The 17,859-nt window shown below is 37.1% G+C and overlaps 1 protein-coding gene across 11 annotated transcripts in view; it reads left to right on the top strand.

Moving 5' to 3' along the window:
- The window catches only part of RC3H2 (ring finger and CCCH-type domains 2), a 58,402-nt gene extending 41,393 nt beyond the window's left edge, over positions 1-17,009 (top strand). For 6 of the 11 annotated variants that reach the window (XM_078375624.1, XM_035256777.3, XM_035256722.3 and 3 more), the window contains 11 exons: positions 3,008-3,222; positions 4,023-4,456; positions 5,039-5,209; positions 7,247-7,393; positions 7,728-7,941; positions 8,820-8,904; positions 9,167-9,248; positions 9,347-9,481; positions 10,052-10,165; positions 10,261-10,409; positions 11,759-17,009. In XM_078375624.1, coding sequence (XP_078231750.1) covers positions 3,008-3,222; positions 4,023-4,456; positions 5,039-5,209; positions 7,247-7,393; positions 7,728-7,941; positions 8,820-8,904; positions 9,167-9,248; positions 9,347-9,481; positions 10,052-10,165; positions 10,261-10,409; positions 11,759-11,954 — 1,942 coding nt within the window. In that variant the 3' untranslated portion in view covers positions 11,955-17,009. The remainder of the gene's footprint in view (positions 1-3,007; positions 3,223-4,022; positions 4,457-5,038; positions 5,210-7,246; positions 7,394-7,727; positions 7,942-8,819; positions 8,905-9,166; positions 9,249-9,346; positions 9,482-10,051; positions 10,166-10,260; positions 10,410-11,758) is intronic. The other 5 variants (XM_035256751.3, XM_035256743.3, XM_035256760.3 and 2 more) reach the window with 5 other exon arrangements.
- The last annotated feature ends 850 nt before the right edge of the window (positions 17,010-17,859 follow it).

Genomic DNA, 17,859 nt, shown 5'->3' with positions numbered 1-17,859 from the left:
CATAACGTGGATTAAATCTGTTTGTAATTATATGGAATATTAAGGAGACCGGCCTTTCAGATCTGAAGGCTTATTTTAGGGACTAGTGTAAAATAAGATTAGATAGGTTTGCACCAGATTATGAATACCTTATGTATACATGCTTAGGAAATAAGCTTTTGAATAGTTTTGGCAAGGTAATGTTGTAAAACTGTTTTACATCCATACAATGGAATATTATTCAGCCATAAAAAAGGAATGAAGTACTATTATGTGCTATAATATGGATGAACCTTTAAAATGTGCTAAATGAAAGAAGCCAGATACAAAAGGTTACATATGGTTTCATTTATGTTAAATGTCCAGAAGAGGCAAATTCATAGAGACAGGAAGTAGATTAATGCTTTCTAGGGGGTTAGGGTTGGGACAGGAATGGGAAGTAAATGCTAATGGGTACAGGTTTCTCTTGGGGATGATGAAAATGTTTCAGAATTAGATAGTGGTGATAATTGGACAACCTTGTGACTATACTAAAAATTCTGAATTGTACATCCTAAAATAATGATTAATAATAATATATCTCAATTTTTAAACAAAATGAACTAGGGTAAAAACTTTTTTTTTTAGCTTTTTGAGATGGAGTCTTGCCCTGTCGCTCATGCTGGAGTGCAGTGGGGTGATCTTGGCTCACTCCAACCTCCACCTCCCGAGTTGAAGTGATTCTTTGCCTCAGCCTCCCAAGTAGCTGGGATTACAGGCACCTGCCACCAGGCCCAGCTAATTTTTATATTTTCAATAGAGATGGGGTTTTGCCGTGTTGGCCAGGCTGGTCTCGAACTCCTGACCTTGTGAACCGCCCACCTCAGCCTCGCAAAGTGCTGGGATTACAGGTGTGAGTCACCACGCCCAGCTAGTAAAAACTTTAAAAAAAATAAATCACTGGGTGTGGTAGCTCCTGACACCTTGAACCCTCCACCTCTTAGGTTCAAGGAGAATTGCTTGAACCCAGGAGGCAGAGGTTGCAGTGAGCTGAAACCGCACCACTGTACTCCAGCCTGGGCAATGGGGGCGAGACTCCATCTCAGAAAAATTTAAAAAAATGAATCTAAATTTTTATTGGAACACAATTGTTCCAGTTGTTATTGGAACAGGAAAAAGAAGAACTAATTCTATTAGAGGTATTGTGGATGGCTTCTTAGAGGTGAAGTGATGATACCTGAGCTATTTCCAAAAGTTTGGATAGTAAGGAAGGAAGGACCTTGTGGATGGAGAAGGTAGCACAGGCAAAATCAATAAGGTATGAGAGAAGCTGCCATGGGAAGAGCCTAGAATCCTGAAAGTCATCTAGGGTAGTGATCTAATTCTGACTAGGATGTGATTGAAGATTAGCTTTTTTCCTTAAGTTCGAAGTTTTCCTTAAGTTCGAAGATAGCTTGCATGATTTCATGAGGCTGTGAATGTTTACCTTATCATAGATCCTGTTGCCTTTTTGTTGATAAGTCTATGAGTTTACTGTTTGAAAGTACTAATCCAAATTTTAGGGTATATCACATTTAGACACGGAGGGACCAGATAATCTCTGTAAAGCATGGCGCCTGGAATAGACTCAAATAGCTACTTGATAAACATTAGTTATTATTGTTTTAAGGAAATCCTAATCATTTTCCTTGTTGTCCCTATTTTACTTATGTAAAGAATAAGCACAGCTCTAAAATATCTTTATACTCCAAACTCATACATTTGTACCTACCATTATTATTTACACTTCCTTAGTTTTTTTTTAATACACAATTACACATAGAAGTAAACATCTGCTAGACTAATCTATGTTAAAGTTAAAGACAGCCCATATACCTTTTATTTATGCCCTAGCTTTAAAATGCTTTTTCTAGTTTGAGAAAAACCCTCTAATCTGGTTGAGATGCAGTGTATTGAGTTCCTGCATAATTAACAAGATCGTTTTCTTCAGTCATCACATATCTAAAGTTCTGTCAACATTTACTTCTTAAAAGTGGTTAAAAAAGCCATAATTAGATCCTCTCGAGCTAATTACTTAGTGACTTAACCAAGAAAATTATTTTGTGTTAATAATAATAATAGGTTGGTGTGTTTTGCATCATCAGTTTAATGAGTTACCATTTCATTCATCCAGCAACTATTTACTGAGTACCTACTGCATGCCAGGAACAGTTTTATTTGTCCAACAAATATTTTACAAAGTGTCTTCTCTGCCAGGAGCTGTTCTAGGTGCTGAGGCTATAGGAGTTATCAAAATAAACAAAGTGGTCTTTCCTCATGGAGCTTATATTTCAGCTAATCTAACTTCTCATAGAAAACAGCCCCTTTCTTAACATGTCTGTTTTCTTTATCCCAAAGAATTCTGCTAGTGGACTATGTTATTTCTATTGAGAACTTATTGAACAGAATTGTTTTTTTAACCTTCACTAGGGAAAAATCTTTGTTTAAAAAATGAGTAATGGCTAGACACGGTGTCTTATCCTGTAATCCCAGCATTTAATGAGGCCAAGGTGGGAGAATCAACTGAGCCCAGGAGTTTGAGACCCTCCTGAGCAGCAAATCTATTAAAAATTAGCCCATTATGGTGATGCACACTTGTAGTCCCATCTGCTTTGGAGGCTGATGTGGGAGGATCACTTAGGCTCAGGAGGTCAAGGCTGCAGTGAGCTGTTACTATGATTGTGCCAGTGCACTCCAGCCTGGGTGACAGAGTGACACCCTGTCTCAAAAAAAACAAAAAATTGGGTAAATGGCAACTGATAAGTCATATTAATATCTGGGAATTGTTTTTAATTCCCTGTGGCCCACACCAGAATATGACATTGTTACCATGATCATGTAAATTAGCTCTGTAAGGTGGCAGTGAAATTCATTGCTTTATTTGTCAATGTGGCAATATCTGAAATGTTTTCTATTAGTGGTTTCTGAATATAATTTTACTAAACATTTCTAAGGAGGACAGTCATAGACAGTGATTTATTCTTTGCCCTTTGTTAAATTTTCTCTCCAGTAAAATTGGTTCTCCACCCAAGACTCCTGTAAGTAATGTAGCAGCTACCTCAGCTGGGCCCTCTAATGTTGGAACAGAGCTGAATTCTGTGCCTCAAAAATCCAGCCCATTTCTAACTAGAGTACCAGTATATCCTCCGCATTCTGAAAACGTTCAGTATTTTCAAGATCCAAGGACTCAGATACCCTTTGAAGTCCCACAGTACCCACAGACAGGTGAGTAATTTTAAACAATTCTAAGAAAAAAAAGTTATTGTTTCCCTTAGGTAAATGAGTGAATAGTTTTAGAATGTCTACATTTAAAAAATTAATCCTTTTGACTATATGACTTTTAAGTTTTTTTCCTTCCCCTAAAGATCTGTGGTTCTGAATACTAACAGCTTTAAGGTTGTCATTCTTACAAATCAAATATAGGTTCAGGAATGAACTTCAGGGGGTTTTCTGTGAGTTCCCTAAAATGATGTAAAAAAAAGTTTGTATGCTTATGTGCAATTTTGATAATACAGTGAACAACTTACATAGATTTTGAAAGAGGTCTTTAACCTCTTCTCCCAATAAGGTTAATAAAAGTCAATGATGTAACTGATTATTTGATTGAAAACCAGTGGCAATAGGATATTTGCTAGCCACATATTAATAGCTCTGTCGTGTGTTTTAAGGAGCACTTTAACAAAGTATTGAATGTTAATGATTTTCATATAGTTATATCTTGAAAATATGTAGCTTATGGTCAGGCATGGTAGCTCACACCTATAATCCCAGCACTCTGGGAGGCCCAACCAGGAAAATCGCTTGAACCCAGGAGTTCAAGACCAGCCTGGGTATCATAGTGAGACTCTGTCTCTACCCCCCACCCCCCAAAAAAAAGCACTGTATAAAGCTTTATAAAGCAGAATAAGGTAAGGTTCACAGCTTATTATACTTTCCTGCATTAAGGGCTGTGTTAGATTTAAGCCATTATAAAATGTTGGATTGTACTAAGATTACATTAAATATTCCTCTTTCCAATTTTCAAGGATACTATCCACCACCTCCAACGGTACCAGCTGGTGTGGCTCCCTGTGTTCCTCGCTTTGTGAGGTCCAATAATGTTCCAGAGTCCTCCCTCCCACCTGCTTCCATGCCATATGCCGATCATTACAGTACATTTTCCCCTCGAGATCGAATGAATTCTTCTCCTTACCAACCTCCTCCTCCGCAGCCGTATGGACCAGTTCCTCCAGTACCTTCTGGAATGTATGCTCCTGTGTATGACAGCAGGCGCATCTGGCGCCCACCTATGTACCAACGAGATGACATTATTAGAAGCAATTCTTTACCTCCAATGGATGTGATGCACTCATCTGTCTATCAGACATCTTTGCGGGAAAGATATAACTCATTAGATGGATATTACTCGGTGGCTTGTCAGCCACCAAGTGAGCCAAGGACAACTGTGCCTTTACCAAGGGTAAGTGATGATGGAAATAGGAGTGCTACTATAATGCAGTCATTAAGAGCCCAGTGTCTGGAGTCAAACCACCCAGGTGGATATCCTGGCTCTTCCACTTACTAATTGTGTGACTTAAGGAATTTACTTGACCTCTCAATGCCTCAGTTCTTTCATTTGATGGAAACAATAGTAGTACCTATCTCATAAGGCTGTTGTGAGAATTAAATTAAGAAATCAAACCTCTTAGAACTGGGCCTGATACATGTTAATGCTCAATAAATGTTATGTTTGGATAGGAAATTGTTGGGAAAGTAGAAAGAAATCTTAAAAATACAAGGTTAGGGCCTTTGTTCAGTATCACCACATATATACAAATGACTTTCCTAAACCAGAAAAGTGAGTGCTCAGATTTTGCTTTTAACATCAGTTGAATAAATATTAAACCTTTTTATTTCAGTGTATGGAGAACAGACTAGGGTGACTTTCCCTGGTGTATTTTTTTATCCCGACAATATCATAAACTGTTTACATTATTTTCACACAGTTAAATTATTGACCACGCCCTAGATGATTAAGATTGTTTCTTTTATCCCCCATTAGGAACCTTGTGGTCATTTGAAGACCAGTTGCGAGGAGCAGATAAGAAGAAAGCCAGATCAGTGGGCACAGTACCACACTCAGAAAGCACCTCTTGTCTCTTCAACTCTTCCTGTGGCAACACAGTCACCAACACCACCTTCTCCTCTATTCAGTGTAGACTTTCGTGCGGATGTAAGAAAGGTTTTAATCAAATAGCTGATTTCAAATTACTCATTCAAACCAGGATTGGCTATGTTGGATATTTTGCAATGGTTTGGTCTGCAGTTGAGTTTAGTTCAATAAACACTGAATATATGTGCACTATGGCTAGGTGTTAGGAGACTCTGAAGACCATTAACCCATAGTCCTTTACGAAGAATTCAAAATCTTTCCAGTAATAATTTTATGGTTTTTTATTTAGTGTGATTTATATCTATCATTTATTGAGCACCTACTCGTAAAGCCATTTGCCAGTACTGTATTAAGCAATTGCATAAAGCTATTTTATTTAATTCTCACAAAAACCTTAGGGGGCAGGTATTTTCCATATTTTACAGGGTAGGAATCCTACTCACAGAAGTTAAGTAATTTGCCCAAGATCTTTCAGCCTGTAAATAGCTGGGATTTGAATCCTGGGCTATCTGAGGTATTTCTTCTGTACTTCACAAGAGATGCAGAAATACCTATGGTATTTTTTATGCTCTTTATATCACCTTAATTATTGTTTTTGGCATTACAAAATAAATTTTTGTACCAAGTTGATTTTAATATAATATGATGTTTTCAGTACTGTTATATTTAGAGAAAACCATTAATTTCTTTTTAAAGTTTCTTCTGGTTTATTCCCCATCCCCGAAGTTATGATATTAAAAATTTTTAAATCTTTTTATTATAAAAAATTTCAAACATATGCAAGTATAGAGAGAATAACATAATAAATTCCTTGTACCCAACACCCAGGTTCCACAGTTATCAACTCAGTCAATACTGTCTTATTTGTACCCCCTTCTTCCTGCTGGATTGTTTAGAAGTCATATTAGGCGTTATATTTTTTAATCCATAAATATTTCAATAAAGCATTGAATTTTTAAACCAGATCCAAATTGGTCTTGTCAAACATAGACCTCTTCAAAGCAGGTAAATATCTTGACAACAGAGTCACAGAGCTGCCACTTGCTTTATAGATGCCGCTTGTATTTTCTTTATAGATATACTAGGCTTCAGGAAATCATTATTTCTCTGATACTCAGATATGCTGAGTTTGACTTAAGAAAAGTTATTTAACCTTTTTGGCCTTGAGTTTTTTTAATTCGAATAATTAGTAAACTAGATTTAATAATTCTTACAACTTTTGTATTATGGTCCTATAGTATTATTCACGCCCATTTAAAATTTATTTCTCCTTTAGCTCCAAAGCCTTCTTTGAATTCCTTTTGTTCTTTACGTGATGCTGCCTAATTTATCAGTTATATTCCCCTATTTGCACATGGTGTTCTTTTTCTCAAGAAAATTATAAACTCTGCTGGGTGCAGTGTCTCATGCCCATAATCCCAGCACTTTGGAAGTTCAAAGTGGGTGGATTGCTTGAGCCCAGGAGTTTGACACCAGCCTAGGCAACATGGCAAAACCCCATCTCTACTAAAAATACAAAAAATTGTCTGGGCATAGTGGCACATACTTGTAGTACCAGCTACTTGGGAAGCTAAGTTGGGAAAATCACCTGAGCCCGGTAAGCCAAGGCTGCAGTGAACTGTGATCACCCCACTGCCCGTTAGCCTGGGCGGTGGGAGTGAGACCCTGTCTCAAAAGAAAATTATAAACTCCTTTAGGATATGGACTGTGATCTCTGTGTGTATCTATGTATTTTTTTTTTTTTTATTGGAGCACCCAATACCATATTAGTAGCATACTATAAATATTTGTTAAGTGGTTTTGATAGTATTAGTCAGATGTTCCATATGAGCACTTAAAGGACAAAGTGAAAAGGGAAAGCATGCCATTTTCTATTGTAAAAATACCATTTGTTTATTAGTTTTTTATATTAGTTATTGAAAGAGTGTAATTGTTCACTATGAAGTCCTTTGAATTCTATAATAGTTACTTTATATTAATTATAGGTAACTAATATAAATTTAATATAAAATATAAATAATATAACATTTACATTTATAATATAAATGTAAGCTTCTTACTAATTGGCTTTATTTCTATTTTTTATTTTTTAACCAGTTCTCAGAGAGTGTGAGTGGTACAAAATTTGAAGAAGATCATCTTTCCCATTATTCTCCCTGGTCTTGTGGCACCATAGGCTCCTGTATAAATGCCATCGATTCAGAGCCCAAAGATGTAATTGCTAATTCAAATGCTGTGTTAATGGTATGATTTTGCTGGGGTTGCAGGGGTTGGAGGTGAGAGATGATGCATGTTCACTCAAGTTGTAGAATGAATGTTTTCTATTTATTCATTCATATTGTTGCCTTATAACTCATCATTAGGAGGGTATATTTAGGTAAGTCTGAAATAAATTAAATTTCATGTTTAAATTATTTGAACATTGGTGGTTTAATGGCAGTTTGTTGACTTATCATTGGTGTCTAGAGCTGGTTTTAAATTTGCCAAAAAATCTAATTACATATCTTTTGATAGCATATATTTACTAGCTGAAGTAATTGCCAATAGTCCTCTTGCTGATTTTCTTTGGTTTATATAGGACCTAGACAGTGGTGATGTTAAGAGAAGAGTACATCTATTTGAAACTCAGAGAAGGACAAAAGAAGAAGATCCAATAATTCCCTTTAGTGATGGACCCATCATCTCAAAATGGGGTGCAATTTCCAGATCTTCCCGTACAGGTTACCATACCACAGATCCCGTCCAGGCCACTGCTTCCCAAGGAAGTGCGACTAAGCCCATCAGTGTATCAGGTAATCCATTTACATGATACCTAGCCTGATAAGTTCTAAGAACTATGTTTTTTTTTAGGCCAGGCGCAGTGGCTCAAGCCTGTAATCCCAGCACTTTGGGATGCCGAGGCAGGTGGATCACGAGGTCAAGAGATCGAGACCATCCTGGTCAATATGGTGAAACCTCGTCTCTACTAAAATACAAAAAATTAGCTGGGCATGGTGGCGCACACCTGTAATCCCAGCTACTCAGGAGGCTGAAGCAGAAGAATTGCTTGAACCCAGGAGGCGGAGGTTGTGGTGAGCTGAGATTGTGCCATTGCACTCCAGCCTGGGTAACGAGCGAAACTCCGTTTCAAAAAAAAAAAAGAACTATGCTTTTTTTTTTTAAATTGAGACAGAATCTCACTTTGTCACCCAGACTGGAATGCAGTGGCATGATCTCGGCTTACTGCAACCTCCATCGTGAGTTCAAGCGATTCTCCTGCCTCAGCCTCCTGAATGAGTAGCTGGGATTGCAGATGTGCACCACCGTGCCTGGTTAATTTTTGTGTTTTTAGTAGAGAGTATTTTGTATTTTAGTTTTGCCATGTTCCCATGTTGACCAGGCTGGGCTGGAACTCCTGGCCCCATGTGATGTACCCATCTCAGCCTCCCAAAGTGCTGGGAATACAGGTATGAGCCACTGTGCCCAACCCAGGCACTTGCATTTTAATCCCCAACTTTTGAGATGGAAAACATTTCCCTTCATTTAATAACCATAGGAAACTCAGAATTAGGTGGTTTAACAGCATCGTATGGCCAGTGGGATAAAATACAGATCTATTTTGAGAAGTACACATTCACATCTGTACACTGATTTTTCACTTTTTTAATCATTGTTTCTTTTGTGTTTGTAGATTATGTCCCTTATGTCAATGCTGTTGATTCAAGGTGGAGTTCATACGGCAACGAGGCCACATCATCAGCACATTATATTGAAAGGTAATGTTTTTTCTTAATTCTATAGAATTCTCCATTCTCAGACTTGTATGTATCTTAAGAGTACACATCCTACCCCCAGTTCATGAAATGTGCTTTGCTTGTCTTAGCTATGTAACCAATTTCTGAAAAATATTTGCTTTTACATTTGGAATGATGACTCAAGTTTTCAGAGTTGATCTGTCAGATAAAACGTATGGTTATTTCTGCTTTTGTTGCTTCATTCACTTCACTTTTATTACAGTAAACATATTTCTCTTTAAAGGGACAGATTCATTGTTACTGATTTGTCTGGTCATAGAAAGCATTCCAGTACTGGGGACCTTCTGAGCCTTGAACTTCAGCAGGTAGACTCTGTAACCCAGCTATTAATTTTTTAAAAGCAGAATGACAGTTGAAAGCTATGGTTGGAAGCTAAGTTTACTTTTTTTCTCTCCTCATATAGGCCAAGAGCAACTCATTACTTCTTCAGAGAGAGGCCAATGCTTTGGCCATGCAACAGAAGTGGAATTCCCTGGATGAAGGCCGTCACCTTACCTTAAATCTTTTAAGCAAGGAAATTGAACTGAGAAATGGAGAGGTAAAGAAACTGACCCTTTGGTTCTTGCTTAATGTATTTGTTTTCTGCTGTTGCATCTTGGTATACCATTACTGAGTGCATTTTGGTGTGCCTGTCTCTGATGGATGACGGATTGCTTTTAAAAACTTATAATAGAAATAAAATTGTAGTCAGAGATTTCTTAAATAATTCTTTAACTAGATCACTGGGATTTTTTGTTGTTGTTGTTTTCTTTTTGAGACGAAATCATACTCTATTGTTTGGAATGCAGTGGTTTGATCTCAGCTCACTGCAGCCTCTGACTCCCAGGTACAAGTGATTCTCCTGCCTCAGCCTCCTGAGTAGCTGGGATTACAGGCACCCACCACCACGACAAACTAATTTTTATATTTTCAGTAGAGACAGGGTTTCACCATGTTGGCCAGGCTGGTCTTGAACTGCTGACCTCAAATGATCCTCCTGCCTCAGCTTCCCAAAGTGCTGGGATTACAGGTGTGAGCCACTATGCCTGGCTGATCATTGGGATTTTTAATTTTAATTTAAAAGAGAAGCCCCAGGTTCTACAGGTATAAAAATCAGTATTTTTCTTAGTTACAGAGTGATTATACAGAAGATGCAACAGATACTAAACCTGATAGAGATATCGAGTTAGAGCTTTCAGCACTTGATACTGATGAACCTGATGGTCAAAGTGAACCAATTGAAGTAAGTGCCACAATTAGATAATTGAGAGGCTTTTCGATTGAAAATTTAAAAGTATAAAACTTTCATACTGAAGGATTAATATTTTATTTTCTTAGGAGATCCTGGACATACAGCTTGGCATCAGTTCTCAAAATGATCAGTTGCTAAATGGAACGGCAGTGGAAAATGGGCATCCAGTGCAGCAGCACCAAAAGGAGCCACCAAAGCAGAAGAAACAGAGTTTAGGTGAAGACCATGTGATTCTGTGAGTGTTAGACAGAAAATTCATAACCAGTGGGCATAGGGCATAATAAAGAGAAACAGATGTTAAATTCATTTTTGGCTTTATGCTCTGAGGGGAAGATCTTATATGGGTAATGATTTGGTCAGTCTGGATTTTTAGGGGAGCAAAAGTAAAATTGAACTAACAAAGTGGTCCATTTTAGTAGCCTAAAACTTGCTTTTTGTTGAGATAAAGTTAATCTGTGTTCTAGCATCAGGTTATGCTTCTTTAATCTGGTAGCCAAACTTCTAGACTACAAAATGGAGAATGAAAACCTAGATTAAGGGTTTCTCTTTTTAAAAATCATGTTAAGATTTTCTTGACTAGGCCAGGTGTGGTGGCTCACGCCTGTAATCCCAGAACTTTGGGAGGCTGAGGCAGGCAGATCACAAGGTCAGTAGTTCAAGACCAGCATGGCCAATACAGAGAAACCTTGTCTCTACAAAAATACAAAAAAAATCACGGGTTGTAGGGGCAGGCGCCTGTAGTCTCAACTACTTGGAGGCTGAGGCAGGAGAATTGCTTGAACTTGGGAGGCAGAGGTTGCAGTGAGCTAGATTGCACCACTGCACTCCAGCCTAGGTGACAGAGCGAGACTCCATCCCAAATTAAAAAAAAAATTTCTTAGCTATAATACTGCCATTTTGAATAATTACTGCCAAAAAGATGGACTTAATCATCAACTTGATACTTTGTATGGTCTTCAATTCGTATTTTAATTTTTGGAAAATACGATGTTTCAGGCCAGGCCTGGTGGCTCACACCTATAATCCCAGCATTTTGGAAGGCCAAGGCTGACAGATCATTTGAGGTCAAGAGGTCAAGACCAGCCTGACCAACATGGTGAAATCCCATCTCTACTAAAAATACAAAATAGCAGGCTGGGCGCAGCAGCTCACGCCTGTAATCCCAGAACTTCGGGAGGCCACGGTGGGCGGATCATGAGGTCAGGAGATTAAGACCATCCTGGCTAATATAGTGAAACCCAGTCTCCACTAAAAATACAAAAAATTAACTATTGTGGTGGCATGCGCCTGTAGTCCCAGCTACTCAGGAGGCTGAGGCTGGAAAATCACTTGAACCCAGGAGGTGGAGGTTGCAGAGAGCCGAGATCATGCCACTGCACTCCAGCCTGGGCAACAGAGCAAGACTCTGCCTCAGAAAAAGGAAAATAGGACTTTTCTAGTTACTTCTGATACTTCTAGTGATAAAGACATGTCTTTGCTAGGGAATTCTAAAGTTTGATGTAGTTTTTATTAAGTACATATGGTTACTCTTAAAAGTTTTCACCTAAAGCTAATTTGTTGTTAATGTCATTTCTTTTTATTCAGGGAGGAGCAAAAAACAATTCTGCCGGTAACTTCTTGCTTTAGCCAGCCACTCGCAGTGTCTATTAGCAATGCAAGTTGCCTCCCCATCACCACATCTGTCAGTGTTGGCAACCTCATTCTGAAAACTCATGTCATGTCTGAAGATAAAAACGACTTTTTAAAACCTGTTGCAAATGGGAAGATGGTTAACAGCTGAAAGGAGGTTCATCTTTCAGATTTGTGACCACACCATGGAAGCATTTACACTAGCTTTTTATATATATAATATATATTATATAATGTATATTTTTTTTAAAAAAAGATATTACTGGGGGCATCCATTTCCTGTGGACTCTTTGATACTTCAAGCCCTCTTGCATTAGCATTATGAAAAAAAAAATTTACTTTACTAGGATAACATGTTCACTTTCCAGAAGTGATTGGAATTTGGACAACATTTAACTTAAGCTTCAAGCAGCTTTTTATGAGTTTGTAGCAATCCGGTGCAGTAACTGAGCCATTTCCTATTTTAAATGGCTTCTATAGAAAATTAACAACTCAGTTATTAAACTAGCAGGATCCTACAATGATACATCTAGTGAAAGTAGACTTAGTTAACTTATTTATTTCTATTTTATGTTTCACTGAGAGAAGTTTCCATCTCATTCCAGCTGCTTTATTTATCTTTTTCATGGAACTTTGCATGGATTTCTTTTTCTTTTTTTAATTTTGAAGAGTGGAGTTAGATGTTCTTACCATTAGAATTTTACAGGGTTATATACTAGCTTTCTTTACTGCATTATATGTAGGAGTGTGGTGCAGTGCTTTTATCTGTAGCATTTAATTTTTTTTAATTTTCCATTTTTCAAGAATAGTTTCTGCTTTGTTAATATTTATACACAGGCTACTTGTTGAAGTAATTAATTAAAAATATAACCAAGTGCCTAAGTCTTTCAGCTGATGTACTAGATATTAAATTCTCCTAAGTTATGCAGAATCGTTTTTACAATTTTGATAAATTATGCACTAATGTAATGGCAGTTTTTTAAAATGCAGATTTAAGCCTGTACATTATTGAATCTGATGACTTGGCAAAAGAATCAGGTGCTTTCAGCTGTCTTGAGAAAACCCTGTATGTAGCGTTTGCACTGACTAACAAGATGGTATTGCTGGGTTTTTAATTTAAACTAATTACTTTGGATGTTCATTGCATTATCTTGGTTAAATATTGTTTATTGTTACTTCATGTTGGGATTTAGTTTTTCTTGTTTTTTGACTGTTAGGTTAATAAGACTATGAACCATGTAATAGTAGAACATTGGCTAACATTTATTCATACTTAAAAACATGAATAATTTCTGCCTTGCTAAAATGTGACTGAAATGGTTTTGACTTGGTATCTGAAATTATACAGTATGTTCAACCAGTATGCCTCAGATTTGTGAGAGGTATTGTATTGAAACGTATATTTCAGTCAATATTTGAAAAGAAAAGCTGGGCATTCCTTCCTGGTGATCTTACCTGTAGTTTATCTTTCTGTTTTTTGGGGTTTTTTTTTTTTCCTGTTTCTTTAAGATTAGTTTGACTTTTATTATTTTTTTAATTAACTTCTGTGAAGTTGTTTACTCTGAAAATTGTACTGGAATATTTTAAGCCAAGCTGATCTTTCACCAGGTGTACTGTATGTAAGGGCTTTTCCTGCTAGCAAGATGCTTAAACAGGATCATGTTATTGGTCGTCTGAGCTATTTAGTTGTTTTACAAATCCACAGCATTGTATCAGATAAGATTTTGATAAAAAGTTTTGTGCACATTTCCAGGGGCGGGAGGGTTGACATTTCCCTGAAATTTCTTGATTAGAATGAGTAAATACTGGTGTTTGATACCTGTCTTAATGAACATGCTCATAAGGTGACTGATAAGTTGTAAATATACCTGAGAAACAAAGGGGTAGTTTTGATATTCTGGTGTCAGTATGGAAGATCTTACACATTTATTTAATACTCAAATGTATGAAGATGTTTGTTTGTAGCATAACAACAGCACAGTAGCCTTGATTTAGATTCCTTTGGTTAGTACTGTACCTTTTTGCCACGGCCAGTGCTCCCCATCCCTACAAAGACATTTTATTTATTTCACTCTGTAACCTGAAATGAATAGGAACAAGAGTTTTAAACCATGTTACATTAACTTATTTCTGACATTATAAATTAGCGTAGAATATTACGGGAACATGATTGTTATATAATTTATATCAGAACCTTTCTATAAATATGTGCTTATTACATTTGAAATGCTTCCAATGTACTTTATTTGCTGTTTGTAATTCCAAAAAGGATATGCAAACCAGTCTGTCTATTTCATGGATATTTAATAGTGAGATCTTCCATGTTGAAGGTAATGTATTTTTTTTTAAGATTTTAAAATTGCTATTTTGTTACAAAATAGAGACCTATTAACAGTTTGAGAGCTCCTTATGTGCCCTCAGGGAAAGAACCCTCTGTGCAACAGAACTACACAAAACATCTTCAGCACGTTCTGAGGGTGAATATATACTACATAAATTGATCTTGTGTATTTAACCTTATCTTTTTAATTTTAAAATTGAAAATTTTGAAACTTGGTTGTGCTCTGCTGGAGGGGGTTGGGATAAACTGCTTAGATGTTTGCCTACTTGTCCAGTGAAATTACATTTGCATCAGTATATGTATATACCTGCCAACCTTATTGGTATGTCTCAGAACATTTATATTAAAATAATGCTTGTCTTGCAGCAGGTGAGCCCATAAAACAATAACTCCCTATTCTTAAAAACTTACTCTCTTTTTCACTAACAACATGGAAATTGTTTCTGTGTTGAAATTATTCTGTGTTGCATCCATTCTCTATGTAGTGGTCACCTTCTTTCTGTCTGTCATGGTGGGTTTAATGTGAAGTAAAGCCATTGGTTCTCTGCCACTTTCGAAGAAAGGGCAGTTCATCTGACCCTTCTTCATAATGGTACCTGATATCATCGAGGACAAGGTTGCAAATCAGACCTAGGATATGACTTTCTAAAATTGAGGCATTTCCTGTCATTTGACCTTTTTACCAACAAGATGTGATGTACACATTTGGAATCAAAGGATACAAAGCAATGAGAGAAGAAATTTGTAATGTGGGTAACCAAACTGTTTATGTTACCTATTGTCTAATCAGAAAAAATAGTCTGAGGTCTGGAAAGCAGGAAAGTGGTAGTTATTTTCTTTCATTTTTTACGTTTTTTGTTTTTTAATTTCTATGTTCCATTCTGAAGTCCATGTGCCCCATTCAGTTACTGTAGGTGTAGCATCAGTTTTTTTGTGGTTTCATTTCATTTTATGAATTCGGAGAAAGTTCCATATATATATTTTGGTACCTGAACAAAGCAGATTCCCTTGCCTTTGCTGCCATGTCTTATTTTCAATGCCATGTGATAAACCAGTGTCATACGTGAAAGTTGTGCATTGTAATTTTCAAAAAAAAGGGAGTTCATTAGGCCAGTGACACTGATTTTTCTTTCCCATCATAGCTTTTCTAGTAAAAGGATAATAAAACTTCCTGTACAAGAACTGAAATTTTCCATTTGTATGGATCTAGTCACTTTCATTCTGATTTCAAGTGAAGTATATAAAGCACATCCCAATTTCATATGCTGTCTTGAGAAAATTACAGGATGCACTGCAATTTGTAGGAATTTCAAATGGGATCATTTAAACATAAAAAATTATTTTAAAAACCATCTAGCTTGCTTTTGGATTTTAGACATTAAAGCCTATGTTGTCTTGTTAACAGGGGTGGAATTTATAACAATCAGATTCAGCATGTGATTTCACCTTTGAATCTGAGCATTTCTTCCCTATCTTCTTTGAGTCATTTTCTGAGCAGACTGTCACCAGTATTGATAACTAAACATTAAAGGGTAAAGTTGCATTGCAACTATGCATTGGTTTCCTGGAAGAACTTTTGTTTTAGTGAATGAAGAGGCTTGATGGGATCACTTACTGTAACTCCTTCTACATAAGGACCCCTTCTGCAAGCAGAACACAAAAGAACATGCTCAAGGAGTATCCCATTTTCTGGATCTATTGAGTAAGTTTGCTAGTAATGTCTTTATACTAGCGGCTTCCTTGTATCCTTTTGCAGGCAAGGGGATACAAGGAGTCAAGGCCACAGATCAAAACACCCCACATTTGAGTGGAGTCTTATTTTTACTCCAAGAGCAATTATTCCCCTTGAGTCTAAAATTGGCAGCTTTTTCATTTTTTAAATAAAAAATTTAAAATAGCCCCAAACCAGTGGAACACAGACACTGGCTGCACTTAGTACTGCCAAAAGCCAAGGTCATTTGCACATACTCCATCAACCTGTCAAGAATTAGGCCTCACTTTATAACCCAAGGCATGGAAGTGCATGCATTCTCTTAGCTGGGCAAACAATTATACTGTAGTTGTGATACAACACATGTGGCTTTTATTTGTACTGCACATATCCACTGTACAGCCACTTGGGAGTATCGTGGTTAGCTTGCAGCAACTGCTGTCTGCATTTATACTGTTTATTGCATATTCTTTTCCCTGGAAGTGAAAGAGAAATGTTTTTCTTGTTGCATTGATTACATTTTATAAATTTGCTTAGCTGGAAAGTTTGGGAAAAGAGGCCTGTTTGTCAATTGTACAACCGATTGTGAAGCTCTAGTGTGAATATTTTTACGTCTGTATTAGACATTTTCTTTGCAAATCTATTGTTCGATTGAAATGTAAATGAAATTAAAGATGGTGTACACCCATCATGTAAAAAGCAGGCACCATCTCTAAGATGGATTTAATGCTCATTTTTAAGGCATATACTCAGCTTCTATTTAAAACTATAATTTAAAATAATTCTGTACAATGAAATGGGAAATATATATGGGAATAAATTCTATTCCATTTATTTCAATTTGAATTTCCAAATTGTAATGTTTCCCTTTGTGCTATAGGAATAGGATTAAATGGGGGAAGACTAGGATTTATAAGGCCTGTATATGGGGGGAGGGCAGAGATGGAACAATGAGGGTTGTGATGATAGTGAATAGCAAAGAGTGAATTCTGTGTGTTTTTGCTGTAGCACTGAAGTGAAGAGATATTAGCTTTGGCTGTTCACAAAATAGAGCATCATGATTTTCAGTGTTTGAGAGAAAATTGATGGAAAAAGTTTGCAGTACTTGACATGTATTTGCATGCACAAAATAAAATTATTTGTCCACCTCAAAAGTTGTTTGTTTAATGTCAATATTAAGTTTATGGTATATTTTAGTTATCTTGATTTTCTTGGCATAGTTTTTGGCTTAACAGAGCTACCAGGCCACTCCTTGAGATTTAAATGATTACCTGCCTCATCCTATATCATAGAGAAAGGTCTGAAAGTAATGGATAGACCCAAGGAGGTTGAGATATACCTTAATTCTATCAAGTCACTTCATTCAACACACAGCACTTTATCTGTATGGGAGATGAGGAGGTAGATAGTACTGAGTTTACTGTATAGTGGAAAAAGTAGGACAGATACATAACTAAAGTATGAAGAGAGTTCTGTGGACCTCAAGAGAATGGCTTGGGTGGATTTAGACACCATTTTCATTGGGCCTCCAGTGGTTTTTTTTTGTTGTTGTTTGTTTGTTTTTTTTTTTTTTTTGAGACGGAGTTTTGCTCTTGTTACCCAGGCTGGAGTGCAATGGCACAATCTCGGATCACCGCAACCTCCGCCCCCTGGGTTCAGGCAATTCTCCTGCCTCAGCCTCCTAAGTAGCTGGGATTACGGGCACGTGCCACCGTGCCCAGCTAATTTTTTGTAATTTTTAGTAGAGACGGGGTTTCACCATGTTGACCAGGATGGTCTCGATCTGTTGACCTCGTGATCCACCCGCCTCAGCCTCCCAAAGTGCTGGGATTACAGGCTTGAGCCACCGCGCCCGGCCGCCTCCAGTGGTTTTATTCATTCATTCAGCTGATAGATTTTAAACCCCTGTCCATGATGGTCAGTAAGATTAAAAGTCCATGAAACATGAGTCTCTTCTCTAGAAACTCGCAGTATGGAAAATCAGAAGAGAAGTTAGAATAATTC

This window comes from Callithrix jacchus, chromosome 1 (genome assembly GCF_049354715.1).
Source record: "Callithrix jacchus isolate 240 chromosome 1, calJac240_pri, whole genome shotgun sequence".
Lineage (NCBI taxonomy): Eukaryota > Metazoa > Chordata > Mammalia > Primates > Cebidae > Callithrix > Callithrix jacchus.
Note: the sequence above shows the minus strand (reverse complement) of the source record. Positions and strands in the feature narration are given on the sequence as shown.